This window comes from Coregonus lavaretus, assembly GCF_964263955.1.
Source record: "Coregonus lavaretus genome assembly, chromosome: 7".
NCBI classification, from domain to species: domain Eukaryota; kingdom Metazoa; phylum Chordata; class Actinopteri; order Salmoniformes; family Salmonidae; genus Coregonus; species Coregonus lavaretus.
Window position 1 is genome coordinate 51,022,890 of NC_139994.1, and position 24,375 is coordinate 51,047,264.

General features: G+C 45.9%; 2 protein-coding genes across 2 annotated transcripts; one reads left to right on the forward strand and one right to left on the reverse strand.

Annotated features, from left to right (window-relative positions):
* Positions 1-16,643: 16,643 nt before the first annotated feature.
* On the forward strand, positions 16,644-20,743 carry LOC311132036 (G-protein coupled receptor 4). The gene is made up of 3 exons (XM_084165201.1): positions 16,644-16,714; positions 16,919-17,867; positions 20,039-20,743. The coding sequence occupies exons 2-3, from the start codon at positions 17,281-17,283 to the stop codon at positions 20,433-20,435; spliced, it is 984 nt and encodes a 327-aa protein (XP_084021327.1). The 5' UTR covers positions 16,644-16,714; positions 16,919-17,280; the 3' UTR covers positions 20,436-20,743.
* Positions 20,744-21,472: 729 nt separating this feature from the next.
* Positions 21,473-22,639, reverse strand: LOC311132565 (prostaglandin D2 receptor 2-like; the record flags this gene model as incomplete). The annotated part of the gene is made up of 1 exon (XM_084165825.1): positions 21,473-22,639. One exon carries the CDS (start codon positions 22,637-22,639, stop codon positions 21,473-21,475), a length of 1,167 nt encoding a protein of 388 aa, XP_084021951.1.
* Positions 22,640-24,375: the final 1,736 nt, after the last annotated feature.

Below are 24,375 nucleotides of genomic sequence, written 5' to 3' on the forward strand. Positions count from 1 at the left end.
AGGTTATGTCGATATAGGACTCCTTTTACTGTGGATATAGATTATTTTGTACCTGTTTCGTCCAGCATCTTCACAAGGTCCTTTGCTGTTGTTCTGGGATTGATTTGCACTTTTCGCACCAAAGTACATTCATCTCTAGGAGACAGAACGCGTCTCCTTCCTGAGCGGTATGACGGCTGCGTGGTCCCATGGTGTTTATACTTGCGTACTATTGTTTGTACAGATGAACGTGGTACCTTCAGGCATTTGGAAATTGCTCCCAAGGATGAAACAGACTTGTGGAGGTCTACAAATTTTTTTCTGAGGTCTTGGCTGATTTCTTTTGATTTTCCCATGATGTCAAGCAATGATGCACTGAGTTTAAAGGTAGGCCTTGAAACACATCCACAGGTATACCTCCAATTGACTCAAATGATGCCAATTAGCCTATCAGAAGCTTCTAAAGCCATGACATCATTTTCTGGAATTTTCCAAGCTGTTTAAAGGCACAGTCAACTTAGTGTATGTAAACTTCTGACCCACTGGAATTGTGATATAGTGAATTATAAGTGAAATAATCTGTCTGTAAACAATTGTTGGAAAAATTATTTGTGTCATGCACAAAGTAGATGTCCTAACCGACTTGCCAAAACTATAGTTTGTTAACAATAAATTTGTGGAGTGGTTGAAAAACAAGTTTTAATGACTCCAACCTAAGTGTATGTAAACTTCCGACTTCAACTGTATATGCCCTGTAATTGTATAGGTGTATGGTACATCATTATATGTGTATTACATTGTATTTCACTGTTTAGAGGTATTCAAGTTCATTGTGCAGTTGTAGCCCTGTACTGAAGATGATGGTGCTATGCTTTGTAGCACACGTGCGGCGGCACCCCTTTGATCTCAAATTAGTGCAGTCACAGTCACGTTGTATTGCGCTGTCTGGTCCTGTATAGCATTAAGTCATCATAGTCATGTTATAGCCATGCATATTGTTTAGAAGAGATGTGAATTGGAGATTCTATTCTGTCATTCACTATTGTATCATTATTTCTCTCTTGCACACACACACACACTTTGGTTGAAGCAAGTTGCCAGACCACTAAGTGCCTTAGCCCATCCATACTACATACACTGTGTGGTGCTGTTCCGTGCCTGTGCATATTCAGGGTTATTAAACCACCTCAACTGGAATCCTACCTGTCTGTCATCTGTGCCCTTACCAGCACATGGGAGCGAACACATCAAGTAAAACCTAACCTAAAGAATACACAGTCCACCAAGTCCTCACTTACACTGCCCCTAAAACGGCCTATGTGGCATCATTATGAGTCAGAAACATGTATACTTTTACCCCTTTTTCGTGATATCCAATTGGTCGTTACAGTCTTGTCCCATCGCTACAAATCCCGTACAGACTCAGGAGAAGCGAAGGTCGAGAGCCACGCGTCCTCCGAAACATGACCCTGCCAAGCCGCACTGCTTCTTGACCCAATGCTCGCTTAACCCGGAAGCCAGCCGCACCAATGTGTCGGAGGAAACACTGTACAACTGGCAACCGTGTCTCAGCGTGCATGTGCCCGGCCCGCCACAGGAGTCGCTAGAGCTCGATGGGACAAGGACATCCCGGCCGGCCAAACCCTCCCCTAACCCGGACGATGCTGTGCCAATTATGCGCCTCCTCATGGGTCTCCCGGTCTCGGCCGGCTGCGACACAGCCCGGGATCGAACCCGGGTCTGTAGTGACGCCTCAAGCACTGCGATGCAGTGCCTTAGACCGCTGTGCCACTCGGGAGGCCCAGAAACATTTATTCTAGTGTTAAAATGTATTAAAATGTGTAAATAGGATAATTTTGGTCATAAAGTCAGTCTCATCTAAAACTGAGTTTAGAACTTCAGTGTGTCACAATGAGTAAATGAAGGTTGGGTTTGGATTACAGTATCAACAAATCATGCTTCCTTTTGCAAAGCTGCACGTGCAAATCGCTCCTCCGCTTCCCTTCAATGAATGGGGCTCTGTTGTTTCATCGCCCCCCAGCGGTTTGAGACTGAAAAGCCTTATACGGATTTAGACGAGACTGACTTTATGACCAAAAGTTTATGATGGCGCCGGAGAAGGGCTGTCGTTTTACAGCGCTCTAACCAATTGTACTATTAAGTGTGTTTTTTTGCGTTATTTGTAATTTATTCTGTACATAATGTTTCTGGCACCGTCTCTTATGACCAAAAAGAGCTTCTGGATATTAGGACAGCGATTACTCACTTCGTATTGGACGAAGATTTTTTCTTCAATGAGTCGGACGCGAAGGATATCCTACAGACACCCGACAAGGCGCAAATCCCTGTCATTCGCATGAGAAAGAGACAGAGATATCGTGGACGTAGGTCGGGGTTCCTTGTAAGAATCCGACGGCGAGCGAGTAAACTGCTTCAAATGTTCAATCATTTGAAAATAAATTGGACGACCTAAGATTAAGGTTATCCTACCAACGGGACATTAAAAACTGTTATATCTTATGTTTCACCAAGTCGTGGCTGAACGACGACATCGATAACATACAGCTGGCGGGATATACGCTACATCAGCAGGATAGAACGGCTGACTCCGGCAAGACAAGGGGTGGCGGTCTGTGTATATTTGTAAACAACAGCTGGTGCATAACATCTAATACTAAGGAAGTCTCAAGGTTTTGCTCGCCTGAGGTAGAGTATCTCACGATAAACTGTAGACCACACTATTTACCAAGAGAGTTTTCATCTATATTTTTCATAGCTGTCTATTTACCACCACAAACAAATGCTGGCACTGAGATTGCACTCAATGAGCTGTATAAGGCCATAAGTAAACAGGAAAACGCTAATCCAGAGGCAGCGCTCCTAGTGGCCGGGGACTTTAATGCAGGGAAACTTAAATCCGTTCTACCTAAACTCTAAACCACCTTTACTCCACACACAGAGACGCGTACAAAGCTCTCCCTCGCCCTCCATTTGGCAAATCTGACCATAACTCTATCCTCCTGATTCCTGCTTATAAGCAAAAACAAAAGCAGGAAGCACCAGTGACTCGGTTAATAAGGAAGTGGTCAGATGACGCAGATGCTAAGCTACAGGACTGTTTTGCTAGCACAGACTGGAATATGTTCCGCGATTCTTCCGACAGCATTGAGGAGTACACCACATCAGTCACTGGCTTCATCAATAAGTGCATCGATGACGTCGTCCCCACAGTGACCGTACGTACATACCCCAACCAGAAGCCATGGATTACAGGCAACATCTGCACGGAGCGGGACTCTAACCCGGACGCTTATATGAAATCCCGCTATGCCCTCCGACAAACCATCAAACAGGCAAAGAGTCAATACAGGACTAAGATTCGTAATACACCAGCTCTGACGCTCGTCGGATGTGGCAGGGCTTGAAAACTGTTACAGACTACAAAGGGAAGCACAGCCGCGAGCTGCCCAGTGACACAAGCCTACCAGATGAGCCTAAATCACTTCTATGCTCACTTCAAGGCAAGCAACACTGAAGAATGCATGAGAGCATCAGCTGTTCCGGATGACTATGTGATCACACTCTCCATAGCCGATGTGAGTAAGACTTTTAAGCAGGTCAACACTCACAAGGCCGCAGGGCCAGACAGATTACCAGGACGTGTACTCTGAGCATGCGCTGACCAACTGGCAAGTGTCTTCACTGACATTTTCAACATGTCCCTGACTGAGTCTGTAATACCAACATGGTTTCAAGCAGACTACCATAGTCCCCATGCCCAAGAACACTATGATAACCTGCCTATATGACTACCGACATGTAGCACTCACGTCTGTAGCCATGAAGTGCTTTGAAAGGCTGGTCATGGCTCACATCAACACCATTATCCCAGAAACCCTAGACCCACTCCAATTTGCATACTGCCCCAACAGATCCACAGATGATGCAATCTCTATTGCACTCCACACTGCCCTTTCCAACCTGGACAAGAGGAACACCTACGTGAGAATGCTATTCATTGACTACAGCTCAGCGTTCAACACCATAGTGCCCTCAAAGCTCATCACTAAGCTAAGGACCCTGAGACTAAACACCTCCCTCTGCAACTGGATCCTAGACTTCCTGACGGGCCCCCAGGTGGAAAGGGTAGGTACCAACACATCTGCCACGCTGATCCTCAAAACGGGGGCCCCTCAGGGATGCGTGCTCAGTCCCCTCCTGTACTCCCTGTTCACCCATGACTGCATGGCCAGACACAACTCCAACACCATCATTAAGTTTGCCAACGACACAACAGTGGTAGGCCTGATCACAGACAACGATGAGACAGGCTATAGGGAGGAGGTCAGAGACCTGGCCGTGTGGTGCCAGGATAACAACCTCTCCCTCAACGTGATCAAGAGAAAGGAGATTGTGGACTACAGGGAAAAAAAGAGGACTGAGCACGCCCCCATTCTCATCGACGGGGCTGTAGAGGAGCAGCTTGAGAGCTTCAAATTCCTTGGGGTCCACATCACCAACAAACTATCATGGTCAAAACACACCAAGACAGTCGTGAAGAGGGCACGACAAAGCCTATTCCCCCTCAGGAGACTGAAAAGATTTGGCATGGGTCCTCAGATCCTCAAAAAGTTCTACAGCTGCACCATCGAGAGCATCCTGACTGGTTGCATCACCGCCTGTTATGGCAACTGCTCGGCCTCCGACCGCAAGGCACTACAGAGGGTAGTGCGTACGGCCCAGTACATCACTGGGGCCAAGCTTCCTGCCATACAGGACCTCTATACCAGGCAGTGTCAGAGGAAGGCCTTAAAAATGGTCAAAGACTCCAGCCACCCTAGTCATAGACTGTTCTGTCTGCTACCGCACGGCAAGTGGTACCAGAGCGCCAAGTCTAGGTCCAAAAGGCTTCTTAACAGCTTCTACCCCCAAGCCGTAAGACTCCTGAACAGCTAATCATGGCTACGCGGACTATTTGCATTGCCCCCCCCCCCCCCCCCCCCCACCCCAACCCCCTCTTTTATGCTGCTGCTACTCTGTTTATTATTTATGCATAGTCACTTTAACTCTACCCACATGTACATATTACCTCAATTACCTCGACTAACCGGTGCCCCCGCACACTGACTCTGTACCGGTACCCCCTGTATATAGCCTCCCTACTGTTATTTTATTTTACTGCTGCTCTTTAATTATTAGCTAGTTTGTATTTTTTACTTATCTATTTTTTACTTAAAATGTGATTTGATTTGAATATGCGTCCATAGACAAAGTTTTGACTTTGTGGCTGTGGTAACTAGTGGAAACCAAAGTTATATGGTTTGCATGCCCTGCCAAAGGACCTTAGTACCAAAGATTTGTATAACTAATCTCATTTTTCTATCTGTGCTGGAACTAGTAGCCTAGTATGCAGAATAGGTGGTTAGAGTTTGTCGTTCCCCAAGTCTGCACCAGTAACGCTAGCTTGGTGTGCAACGAACGGTGGTGGGGGGTATAACCAAAGATACTGGAACATAATGACTGTCCTAGCTATCTGATATAATTTAGCTAACAACGCTATATAACGTTCTTGCTGGTGATGTACAGTTGAAGTCGGAAGTTTACATACACTTAGGTTGGAGTCATTAAAACTTCTTTTTCAACCGCTCCACACATTTATTTTTAACAAGTTTTGACAAGTCGGTTAGGACATCTACTTTGTGCATGACACAAGTCATCTTTCCATCAATTGTTTACAGACAGATTATTTCACTTATAATTTACTGTATCACAATTCCAGTGGGTCAGAAGTTAACATACACTAAGTTGACTGTGCCTTTAAACAGCTTGGAAAATTCCAGAAAATGATGTCATGGCTTTAGAAGCTTCTGATAGGCTAATTGACATAATTTGAGTCAATTGGAGGTATACCTGTGGATGTATTTCAAGGTCTACCTTCAAACTCAGTGCCTCTTTGCTTGACATCATGGGAAAATCAAAAGAAATCAGCCAAGATTGTAGACCTCCACAAGTCTGGTTCATCCTTGGGAGCAATTTCCAAATGCCTGAAGGTACCACGTTAATCTGTACAAACAATAGTACGCAAGTATAAACACCATGGGACCACGCAGCCGTCATACCGCTCAGGAAGGAGACGCGGTCTGTCTCCTAGAGATGAATGTACTTTGGTGCAAATCAATCCCAGAACAACAGCAAAGGACCTTGTGAAGATACTGGAGGAAACAGGTAGAAAAGTATCTATATCCACAGTAAAACAAGTCCTATATCGACATAACCTGAAAGGCCGCTCAGCAAGGAAGAAGCCATTGCTTCAAAACCGCCATAAAAAAGCCAGACTACGTTTGCAACTGCACATGGGGACAAATATCGTACTTTTTGGAGAAATGTCCTCTGGTCTGATGAAACAAAAATAGAACTGTTTGGCCATAATGACCATCGTTATGTTTGGAGGAAAAAGGGGGTAGCTTGCAAGCCGAAGAACACCATCACAACCGTGAAGCAAGGGGGTGGCAGCATCATGCTGTAAGGGTGCTTTGCTGCAGGAAGGACTGGTGCACTTCACAAAATAGATGGCATCATGAGGAAGGAAAATTATGTGGATATATTGAAGCAACATCTCAAGACATCAGTCAGGAAGTTAAAGTTTGGTCGCAAATGGGTCTTCCAAATGGACAATGCTACCAAATACTAATTGAGTGTACGAAAACTTCTGACCCACTGGGAATGTGATTAAAGAAAGAAAAGCTGAAATTAATCATTCTCTCTACTATTATTCTGACATTTCACATTCTTAAAATATAGTGGTGATCCTAACTGACCTGAGACAGGGAATTTGTTCTAGGATTAAATGTCAGGAATTGTGAAAAACTGAGTTGAAATGTATTTGGCTAAGGTGTATCTAAACATCCGACTTCAACTGTATCTCCCTGGCATATTACGTCATTTATGCAGCAGCATACAATACATTTTTGGACTCACCTTGTTGTGCTGTGCTCACTTGAACAGGAAGGTGGCGCGGCGGTCCTTTGTGGGCAAATGTTTTTCATCAAGCTTTGTCATCAAAGTCTGGCATTCTCTGGATTTTTGGTGCTTTCAAGACAACTGGGAACTCTGAAAAAAACAAGGTCGAATCACAACGACGTCAGTGATCTTCAGGTCGTAGCTCTAGAAAGAGGCCTGAGTTCCCAACTTACAATTCCGAGTTGGATGACCGTTCAAAACTTATTTTCCCAGTCGGAGCACATTTTTCCAGAGTTCCCAGTTGTCTTGAACTCACTGAAGTCAGATATCCCAGTTCTGAGTTAACTGTTGTTTTGAGCGCGGCAGAAATCATGCTGGATTGACAGCATGGCCAATGTTGAATGTTTATCATTTTAAACTTGGAAAAGAGAACCTTAAACCGAGAATTGGGACCACACACCCACTCCACTGAATAGCAGGCTAGTGATTGCTTTGCAATGCTTGCAGTTAGCCACGGTTTCCTTCCAAACCACTCATTGTTGAATTTGCGATTTCCAACTTGTTGTGTAATGTTTATGTCCAATGGCCGGTGAGCACTGATACGTTTTATCTATAATTTCTCTTCATAATTTTTCTTCATATGACAAGTATTAAAAAGGATTTGCCAGTAGAGTGTCGACTTGATTCATGATGATGACTTGATCAGTCCAATCAAAGCTACTGTAGATATAACGTGATTTGATGTCATTTTATCTGTAGCCAATGACCTTGAGCCTTCTTGGATGGGCACTTCTAATGTAACTCTATGGCAGCACCCAATGGACTTGAATTTTTTTGCTCTACCTTTTAGATTTGGCAGTGACGTAGTGTCCCCATGAGTGACAGAACACTGAGCCAATCACGGCGCAACTGGAGAACATTACCAACCCCTACGCTCCGTATTTTCCGCTGGCTGCCCCACCACCACAGAACGCACTGAGCTAGGCTGAAACACCTGCATTTTGGAGCTGCCTTACTCAAGAAAGCAAAAATAAGACCATGTTTGTATGCTGCTTAATTAACTCAATTATTATTTTTATTTTTTTATATTGTTTGCAAACTGATATGTGACACGTATTAATGCCAAAATAGCATGCAAAACAGGCAACTCCAAAAATGTATTTTCTTTTAATTGTATTTTTTTTGCTAATAATGTGAGGCCCTTAATGACTGGTCGGGCAGACCACAGGGGCAGACTGTGGTCTGCAGACCACAGGGGTCCTTTAAAATGTCACTCTGTGATAAGAGTCACTGACTCAAAGCCACAAGAGGGTAGAACATTTCAAACCGGGCGTCCTGGAGCCATGAACACCGATCATCAAACATGGTGGCGGCCGCTCTGGCGCAGATGGACGTGATCTCGTACTGCTTGCGGAAGGAGCGCAGGAAGGGTGGCAGGGACCAGATTACCAGAATCCTTTTGCAGCATCTTGTCGTAGAAGCTCTTGCCCACCTCGCCCTCCAGCATGGAGACGGTAACGAAGGTGTACAGAAGGGAATTTAGGGGTATGTACCAGCTCTTGGCGGACCGCAGCACGGTGAGGTCGTGACCTCTGGAGTGGAGCTGCCGTCTACCATCCAAGATCTACCAGTCTAGGAGAATCATACAACAGATATGGAATTGATAAAGGAGGTGCAAACCCACAAAACAAATACAAAAATAGTGTGAGCCAGCTCTGGTGTGAGCTAATGCGATTTACAGGTAACTGTCAAAATAAAGGAAACACCAGCGTTTAGATTAAGAGCGTTTATTAGTCACATGCACAGGGCTGCAGATGTAAATGCAGGGTACAGTGAAAATCTTAAGCTCCGAGCTCCTACAGCGCAGGTCAAAGTGATGTGAACTGAACATAAAACAAATTGAATGGATGGAATGAAGGTGTCTTAATCGGGCGTTGGGCCACCACGAGCCAGAACAGCTTCAATACACCTTCGCATAGATTCTACAAGTGTCTGGAACGCGACACCATTCTTCGGCGAGAAATTCCATCATTTGATGTTTTGTTGATGGTGGTGGAAAAAACGTGTTCAATTGGGTTGAGATCTGGTGACTGAGACGGCCATGGCATATGGTTTACATCGTTTTCATGTTCATCAAACCAGTCAGTGACCACTCGTACCCTGTGGATGGGGGCATTGTCATCCTATGGGGGCATAGCCATTGTAGCCAAAAATAATGGCCAAAATCATGGGATGTTAATTGCTAACTTAACTCAGGAACCACACCTGTGTAAAAGCACCTGCATTCAATATACTTTGTATCCCTCATTTACTCAAGGGTTTCCTTTATTTTGGCAGTTACCTGTAGATCGCTATAGTACTTTTAGATTAAACTCTACAATATGTATAAAAGTGCAGTAGCCTAATGCATCAACAACAAACAGAAAGTGCTGTATTATTGAATAAAACTCTGAAAGTAGGCAACTGAGGTGCTGTCTCAACCCAACTTCATTGCGTACCATGGTGTCCATTATGAACTTTAGTTTAATGAACCTTAATAACATTGTCATGGTAACAACACAGTTAAGGCGATTAGGTTCGATATCCCTACAGAGCGGGTATTGTAGCCTATTGGTCTGCTAGAGAGGCAGGGGACTGGAATAATAAGGGGTCTAAGGCCCCTTGGATCCTAAAACATGACATGGAAGGCTATAGAATATAGATTTGTAAAGTTAGACTAACACGAGGAACGATAAATTCATCAATCTGAGTTGTCAATCACCACACATACATAAGCTTTGTTCTTTGCAGAGTGCAAGTTAGTGTCGCATTGTTATATTTGCACTGACAGAGGTTCAGTTGATTTGGATATAGAGTAGCAGACATTTGGGAAATAACTTCAAGTTTCACCTATGTCATGTTGGGTCGAACAAAGTAATTAGAGTGATTGCACATAGATTCTTTCCGTGGCTGGAGAGTCCTTGTGTAGGTACCATATCGCTCTTCTGTCCCTGGCTGGAGTGTCCTTGTGTAGGTACCATATCGCTCTTCTGTCCCTGGCTGGAGTGTCCTTGTGTAGGTACCATATCGCTCTTCTGTCCCTGGCTGGAGTGTCCTTGTGTAGGTACCATATCGCTCTTCTGTCCCTGGCTGGAGTGTCCTCGTGTAGGTACCATATCGCTCTTCTGTCCCTGGCTGGAGTGTCCTCGTGTAGCTACCATATCGCTCTTCTGTCCCTGGCTGGAGTGTCCTCGTGTAGCTACCATATCGCTCTTCTGTCCCTGGCTGGAGTGTCCTCGTGTAGGTACCATATCGCTCTTCTGTCCCTGGCTGGAGTGTCCTTGTGTAGGTTCCATATCGCTCTTCTGTCCCTGGCTGGAGTGTCCTTGTGTAGGTACCATATCGCTCTTCTGTCCCTGGCTGGAGTGTCCTTGTGTAGGTTCCATATCGCTCTTCTGTCCCTGGCTGGAGTGTCCTTGTGTAGGTACCATATCGCTCTTCTGTCCCTGGCTGGAGTGTCCTTGTGTAGGTACCATATCGCTCTTCTGTCCCTGGCTGGAGTGTCCTTGTGTAGCTACCATATCGCTCTTCTGTCCCTGGCTGGAGTGTCCTTGTGTAGCTACCATATCGCTCTTCTGTCCCTGGCTGGAGTGTCCTTGTGTAGCTACCATATCGCTCTTCTGTCCCTGGCTGGAGTGTCCTTGTGTAGGTACCATATCGCTCTTCTGTCCCTGGCTGGAGTGTCCTTGTGTAGGTTCCATATCGCTCTTCTGTCCCTGGCTGGAGTGTCCTTGTGTAGGTACCATATCGCTCTTCTGTCCCTGGCTGGAGTGTCCTTGTGTAGGTACCATATCGCTCTTCTGTCCCTGGCTGGAGTGTCCTTGTGTAGGTACCATATCGCTCTTCTGTCCCTGGCTGGAGTGTCCTTGTGTAGCTACCATATCGCTCTTCTGTCCCTGGCTGGAGTGTCCTTGTGTAGCTACCATATCGCTCTTCTGTCCTTGGCTGGAGTGTCCTTGTGTAGGTACCATATCGCTCTTCTGTCCCTGGCTGGAGTGTCCTTGTGTAGGTTCCATTTCGCTCTTCTGTCCCTGGCTGGAGTGTCCTTGTGTAGGTACCATATCGCTCTTCTGTCCCTGGCTGGAGTGTCCTTGTACAAAAGGCCTGCTACAAGGTCTGCTGCTGTGCACAATGTAGTCCGGTACCATGCGGTGAGGTCGGTGGCTGGGTAAGCACAGGCTATTATCAAACCCAGATTTACCATGATCTCGCCATCACGGTTGACAACTCTGCTGTGTCCTCCTCCCAGAGTGCGAAGAGCCTAGGCGTGACCCTGGACAACACCCTGTCGTTCTCCGCCAACATCAAGGCGGTGACCCGCTCCTGCAGGTTCATGCTCTACAACATTCGGAGAGTACGACCCTGCCTTACACAGGAAGCGGCACAGGTCCTAATCCAGGCACTTGTCATCTCCCGTCTGGACTACTGCAACTCGCTGTTGGCTGGCCTCCCTGCCTGTGCCATTAAACCCCTACAACTCATCCAGAATGCCGCAGCCCGCCTGGTGTTCAACCTTCCCAAGTTCTCTCACGTCACCCCCCTCCTCCGCACACTCCACTGGCTTCCAGTTGAAGCTCGCATCCGCTACAAGACCATGGTGCTTGCCTATGGAGCAGTGAGGGGAACGGCACCTCTGTACCTTCAGGCTCTGATCAGTCCCTACACCCAAACGAGGGCATTGCGCTCATCCACCTCTGGCCTGCTGGCTCCCCTTCCTCTGCGGAAGCATAGTTCCCGCTCAGCCCAGTCAAAACTGTTCGCTGCTCTGGCACCCCAATGGTGGAACAAGCTCCCTCACGACGCCAGGACAGCGGAGTCACTCACCACCTTCCGGAGACATTTGAAACCCCACCTCTTTAAGGAATACCTGGGATAGGATAAAGGAATCCTTCTACCCCCCCCCCCCCCCCCCCCCCCAATTGTAAAGTGGTTATCCCACTGGCTATAGGGTGAACGCACCAATTTGTGAGTCGCTCTGGCTAAGAGCGTCTGCTAAATGACGTTAATGTGCCCTTGAGCAAGGCACTTAACCCTAATTGCTCCTGTAAGTCGCTCTGGATAAGAGCGTCTGCTAAATGACTAAAATGTAATGTAAATGTATACTAACAAATAAACCTTGATGAAGCCCAAGTTCAGCATACAACAGATAGCTCCAACAACCAGAGTGACATAGGCTATTAACAAAATTGACAAACAATTTTCACCAAATACCAATGTAGCCAAGATACACAAGCGATAGCCTTTCAATCATCAATCTACACACAATACATTTACATTTTAGTCATTTAGCAGACGCTCTTATCCAGAGCGACTTACAGTTAGTGAGTGCATATTATTTTTTTATTTTTTTATACTGGCCCCCCGTGGGAATCGAACCCACAACCCTGGCGTTGCAAACGCCATGCTCTACCAACTGAGCTACACGGGACTAAAGCAAAAACACCTTTGGCAGCGATTACAGCTTTGAGTATTCTTGGGTATGATGCTACAAACTTGGCACACCTGTACTTGGGCAGTTTCTCCTATTCTTCACTGCAGATCCTCTCAAGCTCTGTCAGGTTGGACAGCTATTGTCTCTCCAGAGATGTTTGATCGGGCTCTGGCTGGGCCACTCAAGGACATTCAGAGACTTGTCCCGAAGCCACTCCTGCGTTGTCTTGGCTGTGTGCTTAGGGTCGTTGTCCTGTTGTAAGGTGAACCTTCGCCCAAGTCTGAGGTCCTGAGCACTCTGGAGCAGGTTTTCATTAAGGATCTCTCTGTATTTTTCTCCATTCAGCTTTCTCTCAATCCTGACTAGTCCCCAGTCCCTGCCGCTGAAAAACATCCCCACAGCATGATGCTGCCACCACCATGCTTCACTGTAGGGATGGTGCCAGGTTTCCTCCAGACGTAACACTTTGCATTCAAGCCAAAGAGTTCAATCTTGGTTTCATCAGACCATAGAATCTTGTTTCTCATGGTCTGAGAGTCCTTTAGGTGCCTTTTGGAAAACTCCAAGCGGGCTGTCATGTGCCTTTTACTGAGGAGTGGCTTCCGTCTGGCCGCTCTACCATAAAGGCCTGATTGGTGGAGTGCTGCAGAGATTGTTGTCCTTCTGGAAGGTTCTCCCATCTCCACAGAGGAACTCTGGAGCTCTGTCAGAGTGACCATCGGGTTCTTGGTCACCTCCCTGACCAAGGCCCTTCTCCCCTGATTGCTCAGTTTGGCCTGCCGGCCAGCTCTAAGAATAGTCTTGGTGGTTCCAAACGTCTTCCATTTAAGAATGATGGAGGCCACTGTGTTCTTGGGGACCTTCAATGCTGCAGAAATGTTTTGGTACACTTCCCCAGATCTGTGCCTCGACATAATCCTGTCTCGGAGCTCTACAGACAATTCCTTTGACCTCATGGCTTAGTTTTTGCTCTGACATGCATTGTCAACTGTGGGACCTTATATAGTCTGGTGTGTGCCTTTCCAAATCATGTCCAATCAATTGAATTTACCACAGGTGGACTCCAATCCAGTTGTAGAAACATCTCAAGGATGATCAATGGAAACAGGATGCACCTGAGCTCAATTTCGAGTCTCATAGCAAAGGGTCTGAATACTTATGTAAGTAAATAAACATTTCTAAAAACCAGTTTTTGCTTTGTCATTATGGGGTATTGTGTGTAGATTGATGAGGAAGATTTTTTATTTAATCAATTTTAGGATAAGGCTGTAACGTAACAAAATGTGGAAAAAGTCAAGGGGTCTGAATACTTTCCGAATGCACTGTATTAGTGTTTTATTATTCATTAATCTTTAAAAAATTACTTTATAGAATATTTAGTGTAGATCATTGACAATTATTTTTAATTAAATCAATTTTAATCCCACTTTGTAACACAATACAATTTTAAGAAATCCAATGGTGGTTGAATATTTATGATATCCACTGTAAATGATTAAATAAAAACTGATGAAAAGCTCTTTCTATTCAAACTGCCCTTAGGGAAGATGGTATCTCGGAACTGTCAGCCTACCTATTGGATTTCAGTCTGGTGACATATTTCAAGGAAAATACAAGATGAGAAAGATTACACTCTATGATATCATGTGTTAAAAATACTGCCTAGCCACCATTGTCTCACACTCCCATTCTCCTCAAACAATTTGAATTGTGCAGTCGGTGGCTTTTTTCCTGTGCCTGAGCTACAAAGTTAACTTAGGGTAAATTGTAACTACACTCACTATATATCAAAAACTAAACCACCGTCTCTTGTACAGTGATGCTCACCCACCCCCAAATATTAGTTAATTCAAGGGAGAGAAAATACACAGAACAAAAGTATAAATGCAACATGAAACAATTTCAAAGATTTTACTGAGTTACACTTCATATCAGGAAATCAGTCAATATAAATACATTCATTAGGCCCTAATCTATGGATTTCACATGACTGGGAATACAGATATACATCTGTTGGTCACAGATACCTTAAAAAAAAAGGTAGGGGCGTGGATCAGAAAACCCGTCAGTATCTGGTGTGACCCCCATTTGCCTCATGTACCGAAACACATCTCCTTCGCATAGAGTTGATCAGACTGTTGATTGTGGCCTGTGGAATGTTGTCCCACTCCTCTTAAATGGCTTTGTGAAGTTGCTGGATATTGGCGGGAACTGGAATACGCTGTCGTACACGTCGAGCCAGAGCATCCCAAACATGCTCAATGGGTGACAGGTCTGGGGAGTGCGCAGGCCATGGAAGAACTGGAACATTTTCAGCTTCCAGGAATTGTGTACAGATCCTTGCGACAAGGGGCTGTGCGTTATCATGCTGAAACAGAAGGTGATGGCGGCGGATGAATGGCATGACAATGGGCCTCAGGATCTCGTCACGGTATCTCTGTGCATTCAAATTGCCATTGATAAAATGTAATTGTGTTCATTGTCAGTAACTTATGCTTGCCCATACCATAACCCCAGCGCAACCATGGGGCACTCTGTTCACAACGTTGACAGCAGCAAGCCGGTTGCCCACACAACGCCATAGACGCTGTCTACAGTTGAACCCGGGATTCATCCGTGAAGAGCATACTTCTCCAGCGTGCCAGTGGCTATCGAAGGTGAGCATTTGTCCACTGAAGTCGTTTACGACACCAAACTGCAGTCAGGTCAAGACCCTGGTGAGGATGACGAGCACGCAGATGAGCTTCCCTGAGACGGTTTCTGACAGTTTGTGCAGAAATTCTTTGGTTGTGCAAGCCCACAGTTTCATCAGTTGTCTGGGTAGCTGGTCTTAGACGATCCTGCAAGTAAAGAAGCCGTATGTGGAGGTACTGGGCTGGCGTGGTTACACGTGGTCTGCGGTTGTGAGGCCGGTTGGACGTACTGCCAAATTCTCTAAAACGACGTTGGAGGTGGCTTATGGTAGATAAATTAACATTAAATGATCTGGCAACAGCTCTGGTGGACATTCCAGCAGTCAGCATGCCAATTGCACGCTCCCTCAAAACTTGAGACATCTGTGGCATTGTGTTGTGTGACAAAATGGCACATTTTAGAGTGGCCTTTTATTGTCCCCAGCACAAGGTGCACCTGTGTAATGATCATGCTGTTTAATCATCTTCTTGATATGCCACACCTGTCAGGTGGATGGATTATCTTGGCAAAGGAGAAATGCTCACTAAAAGGGATGTAAACATATTTGTGCACAAAATTTGAGAGAAATAATAATGTCTGGGATCTTTTATTTCAGCTCATGAATCATGGGACCAACACTTTACATGTTGCGTTTATATTTTTGTTCAGTATATATATATATATATATATATATTATTTTTTTTGGAAACTCCATTTTCTTTTCCACCTAAAGGCCATAAGAGAATGTTTGAATAAAGATGACTGTCATCTGAAAGGAGTCCATTAACCTGTGTTGAATGTTGAGATTACACTGCCACTTTGGTCCATAGACTAGTGTTGAATGTTGAGTGTTGAGTTTACACTGGTCTCTTTTGTTAGGCTCTAATCTCAGCCTGTCAATCACTTCCACCTCTTCCGATGCAGAGGCTGATCCTCTCATCACAGAGCCTCTGTGGCATGTTATCTCTGACCTGCTTTCTGACACGGAAACACACACACACACCTCTGAGGAATGCATTATTTTAGAGAAGACAAAAGGGACATATGTCATGTTATAGAATTTAAACAAAAAATCTCAGTTGTTTCTCCAACCAACAACAAACTCACAGATTGTTAGAAGAAGAGAATCCATAAAGTAATGCATAAAATTCATCATGGCACATCAAATACTGATTTCAGTTACACCTTTATTGTGGAAGGACAAAGGGGGCCTGAGAACTACTCAATGACACATCACCCAAATGACCACCCTTGGCCTCCATAGACCTCATTTCCCTTCCTTTCCTTCCCTACACTCATAACACCCCTCTCCTTCTCGCTCACTTTCTCCTCCTCTAACGGTGAGAGAATGAGGGGAGAATGAGGGAAGAGGGAGGAGAGGAGTGAGTGTTTTTGTTCAGGAGGAGAAAGGCGTTCTCCTGTGTTCTCAGGATGTTGCTGTTAAAGCCTGGAGAAGTGGGCTTCCTGTCTAGGGAAACGATCAGAGAACAGACAAGGCCCTGGGGTTAAGACGCTGTGTTCCCTAAGCGGACGCAGACACTTTGTGCTGCACAGATCACCAAGCAGATTGAGGGAAGAAGGGGTTCTGTGGAACTATTTCTACTGGATGGATTTTAGAACTGTATGGGAGACGTGAGTGAAAAGACTCTCAAAATATGTTTTCTTGTGCTAGATCTCTTTTTTATGCTTTAGTTGAGTGGGTTTGACTTTGAATATCATGCACCACCTGTTGACATGGTTGTAGTTTACATGCTTGTGTAATGTTCTGATTGAATGTTGTAGAAATGTTGTAATAATGTTGTAAAATGATCCTCCTATCATCTTCATTATCCTCAGGTTTTCCACCAGGACTAGAGACACCCAATCAATAGATCCTAAGCAGAGTGAGATATTGGTGCTGGACACCCGACTCTTGGAGCTAAAAGAAACAATATGGACAGATCACATGCATATGAATTTATGGATGACTTTGATTAGAGACAACTTCCTTGGTCAAACACATCTATTTTCACCTTTTCTACCGGAATTGTGAATTAATTTAATGGATCTAAAATCCAGAGACTCTCACACCACCGTCTCTCTCTGGGAATATAGATCTGTATCAGAGGGTGAGAATAAGCACCTGTGTACTGTAGCACCTGGTTTCTTGTAAAAGGACTTTGAGGGTTCCCCCCCTCACCCAGAGACTGTTAGAGACCATGTCCAACAACAATGACAGCTGCAACCTCCCCCTGAACACCGACACACTTGGTCTCACCTACATCTACAGCATGGCCTTCTCACTGGGTCTCCCTTGCAACTTGCTGTCCCTCTGGGGACTGTACCAACTGGGCCGCTCCGGTGGGGGTGGCTGCCAGCTGGTCTACATCCTCAACCTGCTGCTTTCTGACCTCCTCCAGCTGCTCACCCTCCCCCTCTGGATCCTCTACCTCCAGGGGGCGCACCGATGGCCCTACGGCCGCCCCTCCTGCGAGTTCGTGGGCTACGTCTTCTACGTCAATGTCTACGCTAGCGTGGTGTTCCTCTGTTTGATAGCGTTGGACCGTTGCCTGGCGATAGTACACCCATTGAGTAGTCGTGGCGTGCGGACGGTGCGGGTGGCGGCAGTGTCTGGAGTGGCGGTCTGGACGCTGACCTTCCTGTTCTGTTTAGGCGGGTTGCTTCCATCGGTGTTCGACGCGGAGAGGCTGCTGTGTCTGGAGCAGTACCCCGTCAGCCTCAGATATGCCCACTTTAAGATCGCTACAGTCATCATGGGGTTCCTGCTGCCCTGTGGTATACTGGGGTGAGTGGGAAACTGAGTATGAGGAATGATTGGCTGACTCAATGTGTGATTTCATAAGGAAATAGAGGAATGTTGCCGGTACTCTGCAAAATGTATGTCCCTTTAAAGTTTTTCAATAACAATTTGTCTGTATGTGTTGATATTGGACAACCAACATTAAGTTGCTTTTATATACACATGTAGTAACTATATAAACTAGAAACACCATTGTAATAACATGTTCTTAGATGGAAAATTATGTATGGCTATTAGAAGGGTCTTGACAAATGGAAATCTTGAAAAAGAAAAGGAGAGCAGCACACTCTAGGAGCTCAGATGCAATAATTGAATATCCTCTTTCAGGTACAGTCTCGCAAAAAGAACCATTCTTGCATTCTAACTACATGCTATTCAAAGTGCTCTGAACAAATTAAGGGAATCATTCACAAACATTGGCACATTCTAAGATCCGATGACAGTATTGGTAATGTGTTTTTGGACCCTCCATTGGTTGTATTCTCGCGGGGCAGAAACCTCTGAGATCAAGTGGTTAACTCTGATTTACCACCCCTAAATATCCCTGCACAACATCTATTTGCGCCTCTACCGGATGGAAACTACAAGTGTAACGGCTGCGCTCAATGCAATGGCACTTAGAAATGTAGATCCTTTAAACACCCCCAAACAGGGAAACAGATCCCAATCAAAGGTGTTGTCACGTGCTCCACTAAGGCAGTTATTTATCTTATAACTTGTCCTTGTGGTAAACATTATGTGGGTAAAACAAAGCTCGTATTAAAAGTACGAATCTCTGAGCATCGTAGCACCATTAGGTGCAAAAACTCGACATACCCAGTCACTGCCCACTTTTTGGAAGCGAACCACTCGATTTCGTCCCTACGTTATATCGGCATCGAACATGTCACCCTCCCTAGGAGAGGGGGTGACCTCGACAACTTATTGTTAAAACGAGAGGCTGCCTGGATCTTTAATTTAAAGACCCTTGCTCCCTTCGGTCTCAACGTAGACTTTGATTTGAAACCATTCTTACATTTACATCATTTAGCAGACGCTCTTATCCAGAGTGACTTACAAATTGGTGTATTCAACTTATGATAGCCAGTGGGACAACCACCTTTTTTTTAATGAGGGGTGGGGGAAGAAGGATTACTTTATACTATTCCAGGTATTGCTTAAAGAGGTAGGGTTTCAAGTGTCTCTGGAAGGTGGTCAGTGACTCCGCTGTCCTGGCGTCGTGGGGGAGCTTGTTCCACCATTGGGGTGCCAGAGCAGCGAATAGCTTTGACTGGGCTGAGCGGGAACTGTGCTTCCATAGAGGTAGGGGAGCTAGCAGGCCAGAGGTGGATGAACGTAGTGCCCTCGTTTGGGTGTAGGGTCTGATCAGGGCCTGAAGGTAAGGAGGTGCCGTTCCCCTCACAGCTCCGTAGGCAAGCACCATGGTCTTGTAGTAGATGCGAGCCTCAACTGGAAGCCAGTGGAGTGTGCGGAGGAGCGGGGTGACATGAGAGAACTTGGGAAGGTTGAACACCAGACGGGCTGCAGCGTTCTGGATAAGTTGTAGGGGTTTAATGGCACAGGCAGGGAGCCCAGCCAACAGCGAGTTGCAGTAATCCAGACGGGAGATGACAAGTGCCTGGATTAGGACCTGTGCCGCTTTCTGTGTAAGGTAGGGTCGTACTCTGCGAATGTTGTAGAGCATGAACCTGCAGGATAATCTTGTGATTATTGTGATTTTGCTATTCATTGTAAAAGTTTGTGGGCCTATGTAGCCAAGTTTTATCTATGATCGTATGCTATCCATGTTTTTTGTGTGTTCTGTTTAACTGTGAATTAACCAATGCTATTAGGCCACACCCGGCCATGATTACAGACACCTGTGTGTGTCCTTTGACACTATATAAACTAGTGATCCGCAGTGTTTGTCATTATACCCTGATGAAGACAGCTTGTCTGTCGAAACGTTGGTTATTAGGATATTAAATTATTGCATCTGAGCTCCTAGAGTGTGCTGCTCTCCTTTTCTTTTTCAAGTGTTTTACTCAGTTAGCCAGCACCTCGCTTAAATAGGTGTGCGTTTCTTTCGCCTCTATATTAAATGGTCATATCTAACATATTTATCTGATACAGATGACCTTTGACGTTGGCCTTTGTATTTCTCTCGCTTTCTTCAGTTACACCTCCGTCCGCATCGGGGTGACCCTCCAACAGTCGCCCTCCGTCTCCGACCAGGACCGTCACAAAATCACTGGCATCCTTGTCGTCATCACAGTCATCTTCATCGTCGTCTTCGGACCCTACCATCTGGTCGGGGGGTACCGTTTCGTCTCCCTCCTCCTCATAGACGACCCCTGCGAGTTGGAACAGTCCATTTTCCTGTGCTACCGGCTGTGCTACGGTCTGACCAGCCTCAACACCCTGCTGGACCCTCTGTTCTACATCTTCCTGTGTCACGACGCCCGTCTGGAGCTCCAAAGGTCCCTAATGCCCTGTCTGGGACGGGGGCACACAGCCCCCAAACAGGTCAGACTTAGTCTCAGAGGGCATCCTGATCCGAGTGACAGTGTGTAAAGACCGGATTGGATGAACGGTTTCTTTGATCCTGAATGAAGAAAGAACCTGGATAAACTGTGTTATGTTTCCTGTTCTTTGATGGACATACAGACAGTATATTATAGTATATTATAGTGTTTTATTGGACTTGCTCAAGGAACTGACTCCACTGGTTTGACTGCTGAGCATTGGTGATGGAAAAAAGCAGCGATTGTGCCACCCAGTGGGGAGAGCATATATGTTGCTAGCTGAAATTTGAAATTGCCTTTCATCAGCTTCACTTTCCTGCTGTGCCCGTCCTCTCTACCTGTTGATGCACTGCCATAGCTGCCTCAGTTACTACTGCCATGTGAATGTACTATAACAATAATGTAATAATGTCAAATATGTCTCGACTGTTTGCTTGTTATGATTTTATACTTTAATTTGCTTATTGCAGTAAATAACATCAATTGAAATATATTCCTTAATTACAGATATATCATTCCAAAAAAGTGTATACCATCCTCAGCCAATGAAATATACCAACACACACATACAGAACCAAACCATTCCTCGCAGCTGTTCTCTCTTATTCAGTAGAGTAAAAAGGTTGCCCAGTTTCAGAGCAGAGGTTTGAATAATTGGATGCCAGTTGAGTCTCAGTTCACTGGTAGAGCTGAAACCGAATGACCATCATGCAGTTTTGTGGCTTGTGGTTTATTTTAATGTTCAAAATTGTCTGTCAAGGCTGTACTACAAGACCATCAGAAATATAGCAGATGTATTTAGCCTACTCGGAATGGGTACCGTAAAGAAACTAGCAAGCAAATATAAAAGCATACTAGCGCATAGCTGAGTCTATACTTTACAGTTCACATTGCTCTACATTTCACTAGATTGAGCACGCTATGGAAAGCATTGCAAAAACACACTAAATATGTCCTTTCTGCGTGTATGCTGTACATAATACTGGTTCAAAAGTCCATGACATATCAATGAATCATGATGTATCCCACAGTTGCAGAACCTGGACCGGAACCAAATTTGACAGAACACCTCCCCCTCAGAATTTCTCAATCAGCAGGGTGTGGCTTCTCCTGCTCCATCTCCTCCTCCGCCCTGGAGTCTCCTCCTCTCAGGCTGGGGTTGTTGTTGTGGGACCTCATCCCCTTCAGCAGCAGCTCTGAAGCACTGATAGAGGAGTGTTGGGTGCTGCGTCGCCGTGACAACTCCCCTAGGTCTTCCGCCAGCACGGTCTCCAGCACCGCTCCCAGAGATTGTCTGATCTTACCGCACAGGTCCGGGCAGCTGAACACATAGAGGATGGGGTTTAGCACACTGTTGAGGAAGGCTAGACTGGCGGATTGGGGCAGGCCGCTGGCCACTAGGGCCCGGAGGGAGGGTTGATACTGGGCTACAGCTTCCAGGACGCTGAAGATGTGGTACGGAGCCCAGCAGACCACAAAACTCACTACCACCGCTACCACTAGCCGCACAAAGCGGAAAGAGCGCCGGTTGCGGCCACGCCGTGCGATGCCAATGGTCACCAACACGTAGCTTCCCACAATGACCACCAGGGGGAGTATGAAGGCCAGGAGGAGCTTAGAGAAGGCCAGGGCATCCTGGCGAGCCTCACACAGCTCTCTTAGGTCAAACTCCCTAACAAGGGAATACTGGGCGTAGTTATAGTAACACATGACCCGCCCGTCACGCCGGCGAATAGTATCCCGGAACAGGTAGTATGGTAGCGTACAGAGTACGGCCAGGGCCCAGATGATCCCACACACTCTTCCAACCAGGCGTATATTCCTCCGGTTCTGGGCCCAGACGGGCTTCAGCACCACCAGACAGCGGTCCAGGGAGATGGCTGCCAGCAGGAAGGCACTGACAAACATGTTGAGGAAGAAGACGGCGGAGTGGAGCTTGCAGAAGGTGGTGCCCAGGGTCCAAGTGCCTCCGCGGGCCAGGAAGATGGTGAAGAAGGGGAGGGAGGCTGTGGAAAGGAGGTCCGAGGCAGCCAGGTTGAGGATCCAAACACTGATGACTGTGCGGCGGACGCGGAAGCCCACCACCCACAGGATGAGGAGGTTCTCCAGGATACCGAAGGAGGAGACCAGGCCGTGGAGACACACCATAGCCAGGTTCAAAGCCCCCGCTCTGGCTGAGGAGTTGTAGGGCACGCTGACGTTCACCATGGCCTGGATGAAAGGGCAGTAGACAGGGCTGCTGGAAGTGTTCATTTGTGATTCTGATTCTGACACTTTGTCCACTTCGGTTCTGAATTCCTGTGCCCAACATTGCAAAGAAACACAAGGCAAAGATGCATTAAGGATTGTAATGTTGTCAGTAGTAATGGCGATCAGGCACTTGCAGGTGATACTGTTGTGCAACTGTTGAACACATTATTAGTCATTGTGGTTTCTGTACAAGACATCTAAAACGGATAAGAGAGAGAGAGATGGTTTATCTCTCCATCTCACGCGCTCCACATCCTCTGTACTCATTGTAAACACTCTGTAGGCTCGCAATGTCTATAAAGGTGAAAGCCATCGCACAAAATCACATTCTACTACTTACCTCTTTAAATAGTGCTAACCTTTCATGTGTTGATGAAAATGTAGTCTATAGCTTTTGTGTAAGCCTAACTTTCACATTAAATACAGATCCCAAAATGTGTCTGTTATTCTAGAATTCATCTACATTGAACAAAAATATAAACGCAACATGCAACAATTTTTTACTGAGAACTGGAACATGCGGTCCTACACGTCGATCCTGAGCATCCCAAACATGCTCAATGGGCGACGTCTCTGGTGAGTATGCAGGCCATGGAAAAAGACATGGGGTCGTGCATTATCATGCTTAAACATGAGGTGATAGCGGCGGATGAATGGCACGAAAATTGGTAATTCACAGTATCTCTGTGCATTCAAATTGCCATCGATAAAATGCAATTCTGTTCGTTGTCCGTAGCTTATGCCTGCCCATACCATAACCCCACCGCCACCATGGGGCACTCTGTTCACAACGTTGACATCAGCAAACCACTTGCCCACACGACGCCATAAACACTGTCTGCCATCTTCCCGGTACAGTTTAACCTGGGTTTCATCCGTGAATAGCACACTTCTCCAGCGTGCCAGTGGCCATCGAAGGTGAGCATTTGCCCACTGAAGTCGGTTACGACGTCGAACTGCAGTCAGGTCAAGACCCTGGTGAGGACGACGAGCATGCAGATGAGCTTCCCTGAGACGGTTTCTGACAGTTTGTGCAGAAATTTTTCGGTTGTGCAAACCCACAGTTACCTCAGCTGTTCGAGTGGCTGGTCTCAGACGATCCCGCAGGTGAAGAAGCCGGATGTTGGGGTCCTGGGCTGGCATGGTTACACGTGGTCTGCGGTTGTCAGGTCGGTTGGATGTACTGTCAAATTCTCTAAAATGACATTATTATCTGGCAACAGCTCTTGTGGACATTCCTGAAGTCAGCATGCCAATTGCACGCTCCCTCAAAACCCGAGACATCTGTGGCATTGTGTTGTGTGCCAAAACTGCACATTTTAGAGTGGCCTTTTATTGTCCCCAGCATAAGGTGCACCTGTGTAATGATCATGCTGTTTAATCAGCTTCTTGATATGCCACACCAGTCAGGTGGATGGATTATCTTGGCAACGGAGAAATGATCACTAACAGGAATGTAAACATATTTGTGCAAAACATTTGAGAGAAATATGGTTTCTGTGCATATCGAATATTTCTGGGATCTTTTATTTCAGCTCATGAAACACTTTACATGTTGCGTAAAACAATTTGTTCAGTATATTTGAGTTAAACATTTAAAATGAATGGATTACAAATAAAAGCACACGTTACCTGAGAATTTTGTCCCCACTGTGAGATGCAACCGTGGTTCTTGTGCTGAGTCCACGTTGGGAGACTTGTTGAGCTGGTTGTGATGAGTGTAGTTATGATGGGTGAAT

Coding starts and splice junctions, on each gene's coding strand:
- LOC311132036 (XM_084165201.1), top strand. CDS start 17,281: ATGTCCAACAACAATGACAGCTGCAACCTCCCCCTGAACACCGACACA. Junction 17,868..20,038: donor CTGCCCTGTGGTATACTGGG/GTGAGTGGGAAA, acceptor CGCTTTCTTCAG/TTACACCTCCGTCCGCATCG.